Source organism: Brassica rapa, chromosome A01, assembly GCF_000309985.2.
Source record: "Brassica rapa cultivar Chiifu-401-42 chromosome A01, CAAS_Brap_v3.01, whole genome shotgun sequence".
Taxonomy (NCBI): Eukaryota; Viridiplantae; Streptophyta; class Magnoliopsida; order Brassicales; family Brassicaceae; genus Brassica; species Brassica rapa.
In genome coordinates this window covers 26,382,049-26,399,990 of record NC_024795.2, presented here as the reverse complement: position 1 = coordinate 26,399,990, position 17,942 = coordinate 26,382,049, and the positions used below count along the sequence as shown (strand labels likewise).

Sequence of the window (17,942 nt, the reverse complement as noted above, 5' to 3'; positions counted from 1 at the left end):
TGGCATTTTTCCTTATTGCTACTTTAGTATCATATGCACATCCAAGTTTGGGTCAAAAAGATGTTGACGATGAACCACTAGTCAATTCCGGTCGCGAGTTTGATACATTGGATACGATATCACCGGCTTCCGAAGATTATAATAGTTATATGCTCAAGAACCTGTCACCAAAATATGTAACATATCTCAAAACATGTCTGGACAAGGTGGGGATGGGGCCCAATGGTGGTGCGAAATGTTATGATGATGTTCTTGAAGAAATTCTTACGAACAAACCCGTTTCCAGAAAATGTTGTCTGACGGTAGTAAAAGCCGGTAAAAAATGCTACATGGAAACTGTAAAGCTTGTGTTTCGATTGTATCAACTCAAACGTTTTGCTTCTCAAGTTTCTTTCAAAACCAATAAAGTCTGGAATAGATGTTCTGCTAACGTTGAAAGTCCTTCATCATCTCATGATGATGAAAATGAGTTATCTTAATTGAACTTTTGTTATATTGTGTGATATATTATAAAATAATGGTTTGTTATATATTCTATCTATATAAAATGAAATCAAAGTTTCATCATAATATGTGTTCTCCTAATTTTAATCATGGGTTGCTCTACCAGGTGTTTGTTTAGTACAGTTTTTAGTTTATCAAATATAAGATCTGATTGCACATGGATCTTGTTAAAAATATGTGTATATTTTGTCATCAAAATGACAAATAAAAAACCTACTTTTTCTCCCGAAGTGTCCCCAACTGCCAAAACCTTTGTCTTTATAGCATCTCCAAAAGGCACTCAATAACTTCAAATATGAAGTTTTTTGCTCTCCAAAAATGAACTTCAAAACTTCAAATTTGAATTTGAAGTTTTGAGGAATGAAACTCTATATTTGAAGTTTCACTTCTCAAATCTTCAAATTTGAAGTTTTATATTTTTATTTGTATTTTAGTCCCTGCAATAACACATCACAATTATAATTTATAAATATTTTCTTGTTTATTATTTTAATCCTTATAAAAATTATATCTCATAAATATTTTAAGTTTTATTTAAAAAAATTAAGTTTACACATAAAATTAAATAAAACTTTAAAAGAAGATTTAAAATATTTAAAAATAGATTTAGATAAAAAAAATATACAAAAGAAACTTAACAAAAATCTTTAAATATATTACATGAAGACATAACTATTACACAAATTTAAATATTACAACAACACTAATAGTTAGGTAAATTTGATCCGGACCTTTCAAAATTTTCAAATATTGTCCAATTTTTGTTGTGTAATTGAAGATGGTTGTTGTTGTTGATGATGATGTCTTTTCGTACAATTCTTTTTTGTTCATATTGAATATATTCACGAGTATTACTATCATCGATAAAAGTTAGTCTTTTAGCAATATTTTATGTTTCTCTTTTATTTTTTTGTTCTGATATAATGTATTTACAAGTATTAATATCTCCCGAATTTCAACAATTTTTATCTCTAATCTACTAATTAAAAATGAGGAGAACTATTTTTACTTTGAAATGCACTAGTATATCATATATGCATTACAAAAATCAATTTATAGAATAATATAGTATTTTGCTTGAAGTTTAATATTAATTAAGTTATTTTGTTTAAAATTTTATATTTTAATATAATATTTTATTAATTAATATTGTTTTAATATTTATAATATTTATATTTTAATATAATATTTTATTAATTAATATTGTTGTAATATGTTTATATATGTGCTAGTTATTTACAAAAGTTTTATGAATTCAAATTAGTTATGACAAATATAATGACCATATTATAAAATAGAAATAGTTCTGAAATTAAGTTTGAAGTTTTGATTTTGGATAAAAACACCTTTAAACTTCAAATATAAAGTTTTGGAAACAGTTCCTTTTTGGAGATGCTCTTAGATCAATAACTTCCCCTCTGGTTTGGCTTCGTCACAGCCAGGGAGCATCTTCCTCCTCGTCCTATTTCCTCTCATGTGACTTATTCTCTCTTTTCCAGTGTCGTCATTTTCTCGTATTTTATGTCCTACGGTGTTTTTTCTTTGGATTAGGACATTGATGGTCTCGACGATACAACTTTTTGGTGTTCTTCGTTCAGGCTAGAGAAAGAAAGTTTTTTTGAGAGAAAGGAAGGTGTTTTGGTTCTCTTCATTGGTCTAGTCTCAAGTTGGTGGTTTCAACCTTTGATCTCGTTCTCATGGAGATTTTGATAATTGGTTCGTCTGTGGTGGCGTTTGTCCGGCCAGATCTGTGGCTGGTTTTTCCAGATCTTGTTTTTCTATCCCGGTTGTGAGTGGTGCATCATTCGACTCCCATCAATGAAGTATTTTGGGTGGGAGTCTTGCTTGGTTCTAAGATTTGAGTCTTGTTATTTTCTAGGTAGTTGGTGATCGTCTGTTTTTGTTCTTGCTCTCTCTTTGGCAATGGAACTGTCTATGGTTAGTTTTTTGGTTCTAAAGTTTGGAGTTCACTGGTTACGCTTCGTGGCTTGCTTGTCCTTCGGATTCAGTTTGTCCTTGATTCTTGTTAGAGGAATTAGTCCTTGTTCCCTATTTTATGGTCGTTTCTATCTAGGCGTTTACTGGTCGTGTCATTTGTTGTTGTCCGACTTCGCCGCATTCAGAGGTGTGATGAAGATCAATAGGTCTTAACTTTCCGGATTATGAGCCACAGATTCATGGTGATGGGAAGGTAGTCTCTCATTATTTGGGAGGAGGAAGATGCATCATGTGGCTTGTTGTGGGCATCAGCTGCCGATTACTCACCGTGAGAGAAGTAAAAAAGCAACTATGTTGTTCTTGCCTTGTATGTATGGCTCGCACATTTGTTTGAGATTAATTATAGATGCCTATTGGTGTCTTTTTATTTGAGTTTTTATTGCTGGCCGGTTTGGCTGAGGTTGTAAGAATACTTTGATTACAAGTGTTAATAAAAAGTGAGAGAACGACATATAAACAATAGGTAACTTTGAATTTTTTGTTCCGTTTTGACAATTTTCTAAAAAAACAATAGATAACACTCATTTTTTTCTGGTATGTATCCCTCTTACATCTAGGCATTTATCATTGTATGTATAAGGTATCTGTTCTCCACTGATTCAGATACGAAACCGTAGGATAGGAAAATCGATCAGCAGAAAACAGTTCATGAGTTTTAGGGTCCAACAAGAAGAGCAACTTCGGCTAATATAGCCAAATTTTACTTCATATACAAACAAAAAACAACCTGAAATTTATCTCTAGTCCTTATCACTAGACAGGAATAGACAAACTCTTTACAATTCTTTGCACAAAGCATTTATGCTTCTTTTGTAATTCTTCTTCGGCTTTGTGAAATCATCACTATGTTTAGACCACGTAATGAATTGATCCAAGATTCCCTTAATCTTTGTCTTAAATGAAATATTACACCTTAAGTTTTATATTAAATTAAAATTTCTTTCACAATAAGTGTTATTATAGATTTTCGATACATATATTAAATAAATTTTTGATTTTACTCTTATTTGTAGTTTAATAATTAATAAATTCAAACAAAAAATAAAAATAATGGAGATAAACCACAAAATCATTAATGTTTTTAATTTGCGTGCAAAACCACATCAAACAAAATGAATATTTAATTAACAATATTAAATGCTTGAAACATATAAGTAAATATAAAAATGTTACCCCTATAGCTAACTGAAGTACACAAGAATTATGTTGTTGCAAAACAACTAAAAACGTTATTTTATAGTTAATGCAAATCACCAGCTATAACATTCAAAGCGAGTCGATTACTATATATATACAAACTTATAGATCATGGGAATGAAAGAAGAAAAAAAAATTCAACTAAGAAAGTTAAAAATTAATCATAAATGATAGAGATGAAGACAATTTTCATGGCATTTTTCTTTATTGCCACTTTAGTATCATATGTGTATCCAAGTTTGGGTCAAAAAGATGTTGACGATGAACCACTGGTCAATTCCGGTCTCGAATTTGATACATTGGATACGATATCGCCGGCTTCCGAAGATTATAATATTCATATGCTCAAGAACATGTCACCAAAATACATAACATATGTCAAAACATGTCATGACAAGATGGGGCCCAGTGGTGGTGCGAAATGTAATGATGATGTTCTTGAAGAGATTCTTACGAATAAACCCGTTTCCAGAGAATGTTGTCTGAAAGTAGTAAAAGCCGGTAAAAAATGTTACATGGAAACTATAAAGTTTATATTTCGATTGTATCAACTCAAACGTTTTGCTTCTCAAGTTTCTTTCAAAACCAATAAGGTTTGGAATAGATGTTCTATTGAAGTTGAAAGTCCTTCATCATCTCAGAAAAGTCCTTCATAGATGTTATCTTGATTGGTTGAACTTTCATTATATTATATGATGTATTATAAAATAATGGTTTATTATACTATTCTATCTATATAAAATGAAATCAAAGTTTCGTCTGAATATTTGTTCCCCTAATTTTAATCATGGGTTGTTTTATCAAGTGTTTGTTTAGTACAGTTTTTAGATTATCAAATATAAGATTTGATTGCACATGAATCTTGTTAAAAATATATTTGTATATTTTTTCTTTGTAACTCGAATAAATTATGTTGTTTAGAAATCAAGTATAAAAAGTGAGAAAACGGCATAAGAAAAGAAAACAATATAGGTAACTCTCTCATTTTTTTTCTTTGGTATGTATCCCTTTTTACATCTAGGCAGTGTATTATATGTATAACTCTGGGATTATCTTAACATTTTTACCAAAAAAAAAAAAAAAAAACTCTGGGATTATAATAGCAATATTGTTCTATGACGTACAATTGTACGCCACCAATCTCATCATTTACCTTTCTAACAAGCATGGCCGGTAATGGACATAAATATGAGTGAATTATTGGCCTGTGATCTCTAAAATTTTAGAAAATAAATAAATAAATTTGTAACAAAGCAACTTGAATCCAACGATACAATACTACCAGAATTCTCTCTCTCTCTCTCTCTCTCTCTCTCTCTCTCTCTCTCTCTCTCTCTCTCTCTCTCAACTTACTAAAAGAGATATAATTAGCTAAAGACATCTCTAATGGTACACAAAAAATTTCTCTATATTTCACTTTATTTTAGAGTAATTCTATTATATAGTAAACCATTAAAACAAATTCAACTTTGTAGTAGAGTTACTTTATTTTAGAATGAAATATAGAAAAAAAATTTGAGTACTATTAGAGATGGTCTAAGAATAGCTATATTACCACAGCTATTTGATCAATTAGTGATATTTAATACCAAACTAAAGATAAATAGTTTGTAGAAGCATTGTATCCTACTGGTTAAGGTTTAAAGGTTTTTACATCCATATCTAAGGTTCGAATCCTAGACTATGCAATTTCTTGCGGATTATAAGAAATTCAAGTTTCAAGTCCCGGAGAAAACGAATTATTAAACAATTATGCCGATTACAGAAGAAAGACTTACAAGAAATCTTCAACATGGTGCAAGTAAATCTGGCCAGGCGTAGATCTTCATAGGACGGCTCAGGTAATGCAGTTAGGCGTAAGTTCTCATAAGCCAGGTAGCATTGTCGGTCGTCGAATCGTCTATGTAATTTTTCTGATATCGTAATCGTAATATCCTAATAAATCAGTTTTTTTTAAGATAAATAGTTTACAAATCTACTTACAACATCTTCTTCACGTGTGTGGTGGTCTCAACTTCAGCCACAGGTTAGAACATAATTTATCATTGTTTATGTCGGTAATTAACACGTGATGCATAGTTTAGAGAGTACACTTTGAATATCTCAACAACATTCTTACCAAACTCTTAGCATTAATTTTATTAAATAGAACAATTCACTTGATACGCGGCGTGATAATTAACACATCATCATCATACAGATAAAGACATACTACTTATTTCTTCTTACGCCATTAAACCAAATCAACAAGCCTTAAGCGGGGTCCCACAGAGACAGAGATTGTGAGAGAAAGCAGATGGTTCAAATGTCTGAAGGAGACCACCACTTGGGATTTTTCCGCAGAGATGATTGTAACTAACGTTGAAATGCTCGAGACGCAGCTTGTTTAGCTCTCTAGGAAACTTCCCGAAGATTTTGTTATGGCTCAGATCCAACGACACTATGCTCCTAGCGAACTTAACCTTGGAGAGATCGAACTCAAACATGTTTCTCGACAGATCAACACGTATTGTTGTTTTGTTACGTCCGAAGAACATCGAACCATCTCCGGTGAAACTGTTTCCCGACAGATCCACTGCGTTAAAGTCGTACTTTGACAACGATTCTGGTACTTTTCCTGCAGGACAATTGTATTAAAACGCTTTAAACCGGTTTTTAAATTTGAAAATAACAATATGTAATGGTCACAAAACATTTAAACTACGAGACTAGTATACAATAATACGACATGACTAGAATTTTATAAACTAATAAAATTAAACCGATGTTGCTTACCTGAGAGCTTATTGTTAAACAAGTAGAGATTAGGAACCTTGCCAACAAAAGAACCGAAAGAGTTCGGTATAGAACCGGTTAACTTATTGTCGTTGATCTGAATGGCATCTAGCTTCGGCATCTGAGAAAGCGAACCGGGAATTGGACCGGTGAACTGGTTAAACGAAAGGTCTAAAAACGTAACGCTCTTGAGCTCGCTGATGAAATCAGGAATATAACCGGAGAGATTGGTCTGCTTTAACCGGAGGAGGTCCAGGTACTTGAGCTTGGTGATGGTGTGTGGAATGTTCCCAGTGAGGTGAGTCAGGTAACTGAAATCAAGCGTACGGAGCTCAAGAAGGTCGCCGACCTGGGCCGGGATCTGGCCGGATATTTCACCGGAGGAGATGGTGAGAGCGGTGACGCGGCCGTTGGTGCACTCGACGCCGGTCCAGGTGGTGCAGAAGTCGGTTTGGGGGTTCCAGGAGGAGAGGAGTGGAGGGTTGTTTAAGGCTTTCTTGATTTGGAGGAGGGCATTCTTGTCATTTGAGGAGGAGCTGTGAGAAGATGGGAGAGAGATGAAGAGTATGGTGAAGAAGATAGAGAGGTGAAGAAGGAGCTTCATTGTGATTTTGAGTGGTTGCTTCTGAGTAGTGAGAGGATGCTACTACTTCTGATATATAACAGAGAATTTCAGTGGAACACAGCTGTGTTATGTTACTGCATTTGTACAAACTACAAACTAGGGTTTTACACAACTCCCAACGTACAATATTATTTTCTTAAAGTTTTGTAATTCATAAAGCGCGGTAAATACATATTCAATTTTTTATTTGAAATTTTGAAAGTTTGCATGTGGCTGCAGTCACTCCACGAACACAATATGTGGCATAGTGAGTACAATCATGTGAATTGCCATGCTGCAATCATTTCATGTACATGCAATGCAAACGATAAGTATTTAAACAGTATATAGCCTCTCTTTTTTTGGGTCAAAAAACAGTATATAACCTATAAGAATGTATCTTTACCCCAAGATTAATACAAATTACATGACATTATTCGCAAAGAACGAGAAAAACGTGTTAAACATCTAATGATTATGACATGACAACGGAATCCAATGAGTGTGCGACAGTCTTTGTTGTGAATCGAGACAAAAACAATAATACAAGTAATACAATGGGCAGACAAATAAGTATTAGTAGAGCCCACCACTTTCGATAGCCAAACGAATCTTATTCCTAAAATCAAAACAAATGATACAACACGAGTAAATCATTTACACAAATACCACGTCCCTTTATGTTACAAAGAAGTTGTGTTCTCGTTTAACTCTTTCCACTCCTGTGAAACTCATCATCGTGCAGCAGAAATGTGGTGAAAAGAACAGTTCTCATCCGCTCTGTGGCTTCATCAAGAGTCATTTGTAATATTCTGCGCTGCAAATTCGAGGGCAATAAAAGAAGAAGAGAGGTTGTACAGGAAACTATGTCAGAACTACTTTTGATTCTCTATTTAATAGTTTGACCCCGTACATTGGGCACTGGCCCACTGCGTCAACCTAATTTGTAACATACCCAGTATAATAATCAGAGTCACAATAATGCATTCATCCTAGATGCACAACTAAAGTTATGATCGAACACTTGAAAAATGAAAAGTTGGCTCATAATGTACCATATCTAATGTTGGCTTGGATGGCATTAACTTAACGTCTAGTGTATATTAATTTTGAAAATTATATAAAAACTAATGTTTCACTAGTTTGTGCCTAATAACAACCCCATAGATAATGAAACAAGAAAATATTCACATAGTCTCATTTTTTTCTAAAAGTTAAAACACAATCACAATATCAAAATGTTGGTCTCCTTGATCATAGTGGTATGTAAGAAAGTGGGGCTCTTGGTTTCACCCTCATAAGTCATAACTCTTCTTTCTCTAGTAAACCTTGGCTTATTGTTTCGTTTCAAGAACAAATGGCCTAACATGAACAAAAAACAACGAAAAGACACAACAAAAACCAAACAAAAAAAGAATACAATCTTTTGTCCTTTGCTTTTGGAGTTACGTTTTGTTACGTTTTGCCGCAACATCCACCTCTCTTCCCACTCTCTTCCTCGCTCGGAATAATAATCCTAGTCCCCTTCAAGAGACTCGAGTTCCCATCGGCGTCATCATCATCAGCCGTCAGTGATTTCTTGCTGATTATACGATAAATCTCTGTTAAGATGGTCAAAAACGCAGTTTCAACATTGGTAGCTTCGAGAGCGGAGGTTTCCATGAAGAACAAATTTTCTCTTTGTGCAAACTCTTGTGCGTCTTCTGTTGGCACTGCTCTAAGGCTTCCGAGATCACATTTGTTTCCGATTAGCATAATCACTATGTTTTTGTCCGCGTGCCCTCTTAACTCTTCTAGCCATTTAGCCATGTGATCAAATGATTGACGTTTGGTCATGTCGTAGACCAACATTGCCCCAACAGCTCCACGGTAGTATGCGCTTGTCACCGCCCGGTACCTGAAAACAAAAACAAAAAAAAAACAGTAAAAACCAGATGTATATATGACAAACAGGGTAATTAATTGTACAAAACTATAGAAGCCAATGGGAAACTTAGTTTCTGAAATGGGTACTCGTGAATTGTTATGAGTTATGACAAAGAAGCATAGAGTACGAAAGGCACTGTGGTGTTGTTCGGTAGTTTTCGTACTATCACGTATCTTACAAAACAATTCACTCTCTGAATATTGTTGCCACTTTCTTCATGTGTAACATACTAGTTTTTTTTTTTAATGATTAAAAAGCTTTGGACCCCGAAGGCTTGTACTAAGACCGAGGTTTAAATCATGTTAAATTAACAGGACGTCTTTCCTAACGAGAATCAAACATGCGACTCCTTATATACCCCTGCTAGGTGATCCAAGAATTTTAGCCACTATGTCAACCCTTTAGTGGTAACATACTAGTCTTTTCTTAATAGAGTAACGATTTACATTAGAACATCGATCCTGTAACCATATATATATCTACTTAAATTATTTGCCTAATATTCGAAAACATCAGTCTCTACCAACATTAATCAATAATAAGGATGAGTTGTGAATGTTTCTGATGGGTACGTTGTTAATTTTGAGAGAATGAAAACACATGTTATTACCACGTAATAATAACCATGCATGCATGTCACTGTCTAAGCGAATGAAGATTTGAGACATTAAGTAGCGTGAAGTGGAAGATGAGCAAACCTTTCTTGGCCAGCAGTATCCCAAATCTGAGCTTTGACGGTTTTGTTATCGATAACGAGCGTTTTAGTCTGGAACTCAACACCGATGGTGGCTTTAGAATCGACACTAAACTCATTCCTAGCGAACCGAGCAAGCAGCTGTGTTTTTCCGACCGCGGAGTCACCGATCAAGACGACTTTAAACACGTAATCGATCTTTTGGTTGTAATCTCCATACAAATTAGACATCTTTAAAACCAAAAAAAAAACGGACACGAGATAATATTCCAGATCACGATCGTCTGAAAGAGTCTCGGATTCGTGTAATCAACGGAATGTAGCATGAACAGAGAAGAAACTCAGATCAATAATGGAATCGCGAGAGAGAGAGAGATATGAGAATGAGAGAAACAGAGGATTAACGGCCCATGCGGGACCCAGTTACTCTTGTTCCTATGTGCCGTGGATCACAGATCTTACCCTAGACTACATTCATCTCGGCCGTTTATTTTACATATAGCCTCTTGGTCACCGTTGAATCCCCTAACCGGTGGTCTTTATCTGAACCGATTATTAGAAGTATTCAATTCAAATTAACCAAAAAAAAAAAAAGCGAAAGCAAAACCAATGAATGAACCGTTAATTTGTAAAGAGACTAGTTTCCACATCATGAAATCAAATACCAAATCAACCTCGGTTTATTTATTTGGTCACATCAAACCAATTTTGGTTAAATTTAGGAAATTTACAAAATAACCCCCTAGGTTTACAATATAAACTAGAAATATTGTAAAATGAAAGATGTAAATTAGAAATATAAGGTTAATTATACATATATTCGGATATCCATTCAGGTTCGGATATTATCGGTTCAGGTTCGGATATTTTACTACATCGATTCAAATTTTGGTTCGGGTTTTTTGAATTGGGTTCGAGTACCACTTCGGATATCGTGTGAAGTGTCTACCCCTAACGTTAAGAAAGGATCAGATACCTTTCACAAAATAAAATAGGCGGCAACACAAAAAAAAGGTTGGAAAAAATTGGCGGCAAAGAAGCATTTCTTCTTTTTAACTCGTACGGCTTCTCTGATCTGATGTATTGTTGTTTCGACGAAAGAGTAAAACGAGAAGGTTGAGAATGGAGAACGATGGGGGATGTAGTAGCGAGAGAAGTCTTTACGAGGTATCTCTAATCTCTCCTTTTCGTCTTTTATCAATCTGCGAATTGATCCGCCATTAGGGTTTAGAGATTAAAAGATTCTTTTAGATTTTGGGATCCGGTTTAGTTTTGGATTGTTTTGTCAAAATTTCATTGTTATGATCCATTGTTTTTGTTGGTTGGTTAATTGTATGGTTAAGAAGATTAATTCGATAGAAACGAATTTGGTTGAAGGTACTTGGAGTGGGAGCAACAGCAACTCAGCAGGAGATAAGGAAAGCTTACCATAAGTTGGCTTTGAGGCTTCATCCTGACAAAAACAAGGACGACCAGGTTCAATCAACACTCTGCTCTTGGGTGCCTTTGTTCTATTGGTCCATTTGCATTTACATGGATGTTTGTTTTTTTTTATTCTTTTTGGTTTTAAACAGGAAGCTAAAGAGAAATTTCAGCAGCTGCAAAAGGTGATTTCGATTCTCGGTGATGAAGAGAAAAGGGCTGTCTATGATCAAACTGGCTCCGTCGACGATGCTGTAAGTTGGATTCTTTATGATTTTTATTTTCAGTTGCTTAGTTACTATCCATGCTGTGTATTTGTAGATTCTTTTACCTGAGATTCACACTGCACATGTGTGTATTAGTCTCTTTTACTGTTTCCAGTTTCTGTTCAAACGCATTGGTGAAAGCCATCTCTGTAAGAAAACTACAAGATTTCTTTTCTTACAAACTTGTTTGTTCCCTGTCACATTAGGATCTCTCGGGAGATGTGGTTGACAACTTGAGGGACTTCTTCAAGGCAATGTACAAGAAGGTAACAAACACCACCTTCGACAATTGATTCTCCTGTTTCCTTGCATTTACTGATTCTTGTGGCGTTTGTGTAAATAGGTCACCGAGGAAGATATTGAAGAGTTTGAGGCAAACTACAGAGGTTCTGAGTCTGAGAAGAAAGATTTGATTGAGCTCTACACCAAGTTTAAGGGTAAAATGAGCAGGTAACTTATTATCCTCCTTGTTTTCATTCATTATTTTAAAATTTATATGAACATTTATTGTTGGTACTATATCTCTTCCAGGCTTTTCTGCTCAATGCTTTGCTCCGACCCCAAGCTTGATTCACACCGTTTCAAAGATATCATCGATGAAGCCATTGCAGCAGGTACGCTTCTCTCTCTGTTGCAGTAGTTCTGTGTAAAAAAAAAACGCATTTGTTTGTGTGCTATAAAACCATTGTTTCGCGTATGCAGGAGAAGTGAAGTCAACAAAAGCTTACAAGAAATGGGCAAAGGAAATCTCAGAGATAAAACCTCCCACTAGTCCCCAAAAGATGAGACACAAGTAAGCTTCTCCATGTCCTTCCTTCCTTTTCCAATAACTTTGTTGTAACATGTTTCAAATATCCATACTTGTAGGGCTAAAAAGGGCGCAGAGACAGATCTCCACGCTCTAATATCACAGCGAAGAGATTCGAGGAAAGAGAAGTTCGATACAATGTTCTCCTCACTTGCCTCCAGGTATGGTAGCAGTGCTGACGCAGAGCCAAACGAAGAAGAGTTCGAAGCTGCCAAGAGAAAAGTCGAAAGCCGCCGGGTTTCATCCAAGAAGTCAAGAAGAAAGTAAAGCTTTTGGGGGGAGTAGTATCACTCACTATGTTAGTGTGTGATGGACAAGAAAGTCTGTAGAATTTATATATCAAACGTTTGTTTCCTAAGGTTAAAATAATTTCTGTGACAGACGGTGTTTGTGAATCTCTTATTGTAATGCTAATGTCTACTCTCTCCTTGTAACCTTGCCAAAACGTATAAACGGAATAGACGCCAAAAAAAAAAAAAAGAAAAAAATGCCGACAAGAAAAAGTAAAGTTTCCGACATAACTCACTGAGTCATAAGTTAAAAGTACATACATATTTCGGTATATTATTATTATAAAAAATCGAGTTTTTAATAGCAACGACCTAAACCTAAAAAAAGAAGAAGGAAGCAGCAAGAGAGATTTAGTAGTAGTAATATAGTTGTTGGTCTCGAATCCTTCCTCAAAGAAACAACAATGGCATGGGATTTATTATTATGGATTATCTCCTTCGTTATCAGCTTAGCCCTCGTCGCTTCCGTCTTCTATCAGGTCCATCCCCCCTCAAATTCTCAATTCGAGATCTGTCCTAAGGATTTTTTTACTGTTCCATTCGTGCGTGTGTAGTAACAACTGTTCACAATTTATTACCTGAATCCTAGCTAGCATACGCCTTTGTAGCTGTGAAAAAAACATTCTTAGATTCTTATAGCTTTTGTTCAGAAATTTTGGTGTTCAAAATTTTGTACTAATAAACCTCTCACCAATTGAGAAATTCTGCAAGAGAATCTATCTCTAAAGAGGTTTCTCTGTTGATTATTTTGCTTTTGGTTAATCTTAAAGACTAGTTTAGCACCTGTTGGTCTGTTAGATGATTCTTCTTTAGTGTAAAGTTGATGAGCTGAGAGTTATAGGGTGAAGAAAGTGATGGAATGGGATAAAACAATATTGTTTATTCACACACTACACTATTATCACCTCTTGCTGAAGTGTTGAGTGTTTTCTGATAATGTATAGGTTATATGTTTAACGGATTTAGAAGCTGATCACATGAACCCTTTTGAAACATCAATGTGTATCAACCGATTGGTGCTGCCTGAGTTTATCCTCCAAGGCTCACTCTGCCTTCTCTTCCTCCTCACTTGGCATTGGTTCTTTTTCCTCGTGTCTCTCCCTGTTACATGCTACCACGCTATGTTGTAAGTCTCTCCTTCTCTCTCTATCCATATTATTGTTTTGTTGATTGACATGTATGGAATCTAATCACACGGTTTACCTTTACAGATACAATAAGAGACGACATCTTATTGATGTCACTGAAGTGTTCCGTGGTATTGACTTTGAAAAGAAGCTCCGGTTTACCAAGCTTGGGTTCTACATCTCTCTCTTCATCCTGGTTGTCTTCAGGTAAATTAAAGAAAAAAAAAACAATTACATCTCTCTGTTTGGTTCTTCTACAATGAAGTTAATGAGTCCACAACACATTTTTTTTCTTACAGGCTTACTCTCTCGGTGGTCTATAGCTTAACGGAGGACGATGATCTACTTCATCTGTTTTGATTAGTGTGTTGTTATAGAAAGTTGTGACGCTGCTGCTTTAGAATTAGTCAATTAGGGATTTACTCATATGATTCTAATTGTCTTATATGATGTAGTCTTACTGTATGATTATTGACAATTAATCAGAAAAATCCACTGTTCAAGAGATGGATACTTGTTAGGTGCTTTATATGAGATCATTAATTAGGCAAATGTCTAAACCGATTTTTTGAACGATATTGTTTTTTGCTGATTAGTCAGATACATAAACGCCGTCTAAACCGATTTTTAGAACAGTGCAAAATCAGTTGACAGTGGAGATGAAAGAAGCTCAACGAGAGGAAACATTTAACAGTAAGAGAAAACTAGCTCACATTCAAATATATAACTTAGTTGCAATAGATATTACATCGAAAAGAGCAGAGTGTTCACAAACTAAATTGGAAAAAGCAGTGGGCAAAAAAAAAAGGAAGAGATTTCTACATATTTGACAAATAAAGAAAATGGGGTTTTTCTCAAACTCAAAGTTCAAATCAGGTTCCCTGGTTGAGTTTATCAGAAGACAAGAGTGTCTTTGCAAACCAAATAGCAGTGTCCCTAGCCGAGACACCGTCTTCTCCAAACGGTGTAAGCAAACCAGCAAGTTCTTCATACTTCTCCTGCTTCACAAGCCCTGCACATTTCTCCAGCAAACACTCCAATGCATCTGCTCTTTCTTTGCTCTGTGGTGGACCTAAATTTGTGAGCTTACTCAGTACAGAAGACATTTCACTCGCTGTTAGCTTCACCGTCTTTGCTTCATCCACCACACGCTCACTTTCTGCTACAACTTCAGACAGCTTTCTCTGATCATTTGCTTCCTCCACCACACACTCACTTTCTGCTACAACTTCAGCCACCTTTCTCTGATCATTTGGTTCCGGAATAGCCTCAGCTTCTTGAATGAAACATAAACCTTCTTGTGCACTCACAATCTCCACATCAACATCAAGTAACTGAGCTTCCTCTGAGATCATATTTTCCCATTCTTTTGGCACATCATTCTCTTCCTTCTGCTTCTCTGTAGTAGGCTCAGAAACCTTCAATGCATCGCAGCTTGGATCGATTCTTTTTGTCTCAGGTTTGTCATCTGTTTCATTTGTGGATGATGCTGGTTGTGATGAGCTGCTAGAACCAGTCTCAGCTTTAGTCCAAAAGGGATATAGGTTCTCCAAGCTGCGAGACACCTCGCTCTTCTCCCTCTCTTCTCTCTCCTTCACAAACTTGCCTGGCAGTGAACTTCTTCTTGCCTTGTCCTTGGGGCTGTTGATAGGGAAAACAGGAAGATACATAGGAGACAGGTTTTGGCATTTAAGGAGGTATGGTTGTAGACAAGGGTTCCTTAGCAACTCGCAGGCCTGCAGAATAGTTAGTTAATAGTATTAGTGTTGTTATATCAAACAGTCACTATATGTTGATAACTTACTGTTGGCCGATGTTCAGGCTTCTTCCTAAGCATAAGCTTTATCATCTGCTTCCTGTAATATGAAATAGTTGTGACACGTTTGTGGCATTGGAATGAAGCGGATGGAAAGAGGAAGAAGAAGAAGAAACTTACAAGGTAGAGGAGTAGACAATGGGAAGAGGAGACATCAGAGATCTGTTTATCTTGTTGATGAGTCCAGCCTTATCCTGTAAAATTTTTTTCCCTCACAACTTAGTTTCATATACTCACATGGGAACACTAAGTTAAGAGAGATAAAAGCTAAGACATGCTCACCGGAGCTTTAAAAGCAGGCTGGTGTGATGTTATTTCATACATACAGCAACCTGAAGAAAGCATTAAGCATTAAAAGTGTGATTCTTATCAGTAACTTTACAGTCTTTAACATATTGGGATTTTGATTCTCTTAACTTACCTAGCGACCATATGTCAGATTTATATCCATATGGTTCATCTTCTAAAACCTCAGGGCACATGCTGTTAGCAATTCCCGGAACCTGAGAAGAAATGATTTGTTTTTGAGATAGTAAATATACAAATGGGTGGTCCAGAGAGATTGCATAAAGCAAAAAAAATACAGAAAGGTGTTTAGAAAACATACCAAGGAAGCAGGCTTTTCTGGATTGATGAGTTTCGCCAAACCATAGTTGCCTGCACCGTGAGTAGTAATCTAAAGCTAAGTTTATAGTGGGAAAGAGTAAAATTATTCTTCTCATTTATCATCATACCAAGCTGGACGTGATCATGTTTTGGAAGGAAGATGTTTGAGCACTGCAGAGATTATTCCTCATTCAGAGTGTTATTCTTTACCAAAAAGAGACATACCAGAAAAAGTAATGATGAAAGATGTACCGTAAGGTCCATGTGGAGTACACGGTTTGAATGCAAATAGTTAACTGCCAGTAACAATTGTGCCAACCATTTAAAGATCCTCTGCAGAATCACATGTGAATATGTTATGACCAAAAGTAACAAGTATAAGGGAAACAAAAGAAGAAACTGAAGTGTAGAAGAGTTACCTCCTCTGGAAATAACTTTCCTCTGGCTTTCTTGATAGCATTAGCCCTGATTTGGTAATTTATTTTTGATTCAGTAATCATATTCATATCATATGTAAATTTCATTTAAGGCTGAGCCCACAAACAGAGAGTTGAAGGAAAGAATAACTCACATGTTCCCTCCCTCACAGTAAGCAGTAAAAATGCAGGCGTTATTCTCCTGTTTTAAAGAGAAAGTTAAAAAAAAACATGTGAATGCTGATTGATGATATAATCTTAGTAAACTTGTTAATACACAACAAACGTTTAAATACTTTACCTCATCAATCCAAGAATCTTCACATTCAACAATATAAGGATTGTTTAATTTTGAGAGAGATTTCAACTGCAACGCAAACATATCAAGAAGATATTATGGGGAAAATATAAATATAAGAAGTGGAAAATCATATCCCAATAAATCAAACTTTGGTCCATAAACAAATCTTATACAAATCTGATGATCACCGTATGTGTAAAATGCCTTGTCAATTAGAAACCATAGTTAACAAAATAGCCAGTGATAGATTCAAAGTTACCTCTTGGCAAGCGATTTGCTTTAACTTCTCAGTGTGTTTAGCCAGGGAAACCTTCTTCATTGCATACCTAAACGGAGACAAGAAACTTAAGGTAGCTAGACCAACATTATCACAACACACACAATTGTAAAAAAAAAAAAAATCCAATTTTTTTTGTATTTCCATGGAAATTTCAGACAAGAAAAAACAAAACCTTTGTCGGCAATTTTGGGGTTCAAAACTCAAATCACTACAAAACCCCATTTGTCTGAAAAAGGAAACCAAGTTAAGGACTTACTTTTTGTCATCGATTCTGTGAAGAACCACGAAATCGGAAGTAGACTTGCCTCTTCTAACCTGCTCCACGACAAGATAGTTGTCGGGAGTGAACTTGTGAGCTTCTTCTTCTTCTTCAAAGTCCATTTGCATGAAATCTTACAACAACCCCACCCGAGGACGACGAGTTGTAAAGAGAAAAAGCTCTCGGCTTTCACGAGGAGATGAGGAAGTTGCGGTAAGTACGGTCCAAGGACGGCGACGACGGAGGGAGGTTGAAATCGTCTTTACTTTCTCTCTCTCTCTCTCTCTCAAGACTCTAATCTCATTGGACATTCCATTGTATAGTAGTAGTCTACCATTATTTACTTTTTCAGTTTTTTTTTTCTTCTTCCTAATATACCTTTTATTTACTATTCAATATATGGAAAAACTGTTTTTTAGAGCAAAAAAAAGGTAACTATGTCACTAATCTATATTTTGTGTCATATTTTCCTATAATTCTTTTTAATATTTTTGTAAATAAATTTAATAAATAGTTTTACAAACAAAAAATTTTTGGAAAAATTGTAACTTTTGATAAAATACCTATATGAACTTAGTGATATTTTTTTCCAGTTATAAAAAAGTTAAAATTATAAATTTCATATTATGTTCTAAATAAAGTAGAAATGACA

The 17,942-nt window shown here is 35.3% G+C and overlaps 6 protein-coding genes across 6 annotated transcripts; 3 read left to right on the top strand and 3 right to left on the bottom strand.

Annotated features, from left to right (window-relative positions):
• Nucleotides 1–479: 479 nt before the first annotated feature.
• LOC103846195 (protein DOWN-REGULATED IN DIF1 11-like) lies at nucleotides 480–5,650 on the top strand. The gene has a single exon (XM_033280237.1). It carries the CDS (start codon nucleotides 3,867–3,869, stop codon nucleotides 4,353–4,355), a length of 489 nt encoding a protein of 162 aa, XP_033136128.1. The 5' UTR covers nucleotides 480–3,866; the 3' UTR covers nucleotides 4,356–5,650.
• Nucleotides 5,651–5,798: 148 nt separating this feature from the next.
• On the bottom strand, nucleotides 5,799–7,123 carry LOC103845755 (leucine-rich repeat protein FLOR 1). The gene is made up of 2 exons (XM_009122644.2): nucleotides 6,475–7,123; nucleotides 5,799–6,316 (listed from the first exon to the last, which is right to left on the bottom strand). The coding sequence occupies exons 1-2, from the start codon at nucleotides 7,076–7,078 to the stop codon at nucleotides 5,943–5,945; spliced, it is 978 nt and encodes a 325-aa protein (XP_009120892.1). The 5' UTR covers nucleotides 7,079–7,123; the 3' UTR covers nucleotides 5,799–5,942.
• A 231-nt stretch (nucleotides 7,124–7,354) lies between these two features.
• LOC103845744 (ras-related protein RABA4d) lies at nucleotides 7,355–9,989 on the bottom strand. The gene is made up of 2 exons (XM_009122633.3): nucleotides 9,704–9,989; nucleotides 7,355–8,975 (listed from the first exon to the last, which is right to left on the bottom strand). Exons 1-2 carry the CDS (start codon nucleotides 9,928–9,930, stop codon nucleotides 8,534–8,536), a joined length of 669 nt encoding a protein of 222 aa, XP_009120881.1. The 5' UTR covers nucleotides 9,931–9,989; the 3' UTR covers nucleotides 7,355–8,533.
• A 657-nt stretch (nucleotides 9,990–10,646) lies between these two features.
• LOC103845735 (chaperone protein dnaJ 6) lies at nucleotides 10,647–12,620 on the top strand. The gene is made up of 8 exons (XM_009122623.3): nucleotides 10,647–10,866; nucleotides 11,077–11,175; nucleotides 11,274–11,375; nucleotides 11,594–11,653; nucleotides 11,731–11,837; nucleotides 11,919–12,001; nucleotides 12,090–12,180; nucleotides 12,255–12,620. The coding sequence occupies exons 1-8, from the start codon at nucleotides 10,822–10,824 to the stop codon at nucleotides 12,460–12,462; spliced, it is 795 nt and encodes a 264-aa protein (XP_009120871.1). The 5' UTR covers nucleotides 10,647–10,821; the 3' UTR covers nucleotides 12,463–12,620.
• Nucleotides 12,621–12,667: 47 nt separating this feature from the next.
• LOC103845723 (protein cornichon homolog 1) lies at nucleotides 12,668–14,188 on the top strand. The gene is made up of 4 exons (XM_009122612.3): nucleotides 12,668–12,964; nucleotides 13,430–13,611; nucleotides 13,697–13,819; nucleotides 13,912–14,188. The coding sequence occupies exons 1-4, from the start codon at nucleotides 12,890–12,892 to the stop codon at nucleotides 13,970–13,972; spliced, it is 441 nt and encodes a 146-aa protein (XP_009120860.1). The 5' UTR covers nucleotides 12,668–12,889; the 3' UTR covers nucleotides 13,973–14,188.
• Nucleotides 14,189–14,305: 117 nt separating this feature from the next.
• Nucleotides 14,306–17,642, bottom strand: LOC103845712 (serine/threonine-protein kinase Nek7). Its single transcript, XM_009122603.3, has 13 exons — nucleotides 17,288–17,642; nucleotides 17,011–17,077; nucleotides 16,752–16,817; nucleotides 16,606–16,652; nucleotides 16,454–16,499; nucleotides 16,287–16,367; nucleotides 16,163–16,205; nucleotides 16,036–16,085; nucleotides 15,850–15,931; nucleotides 15,711–15,760; nucleotides 15,549–15,622; nucleotides 15,417–15,468; nucleotides 14,306–15,348 (listed from the first exon to the last, which is right to left on the bottom strand). The coding sequence occupies exons 1-13, from the start codon at nucleotides 17,416–17,418 to the stop codon at nucleotides 14,485–14,487; spliced, it is 1,653 nt and encodes a 550-aa protein (XP_009120851.1). The 5' UTR covers nucleotides 17,419–17,642; the 3' UTR covers nucleotides 14,306–14,484.
• Nucleotides 17,643–17,942: the final 300 nt, after the last annotated feature.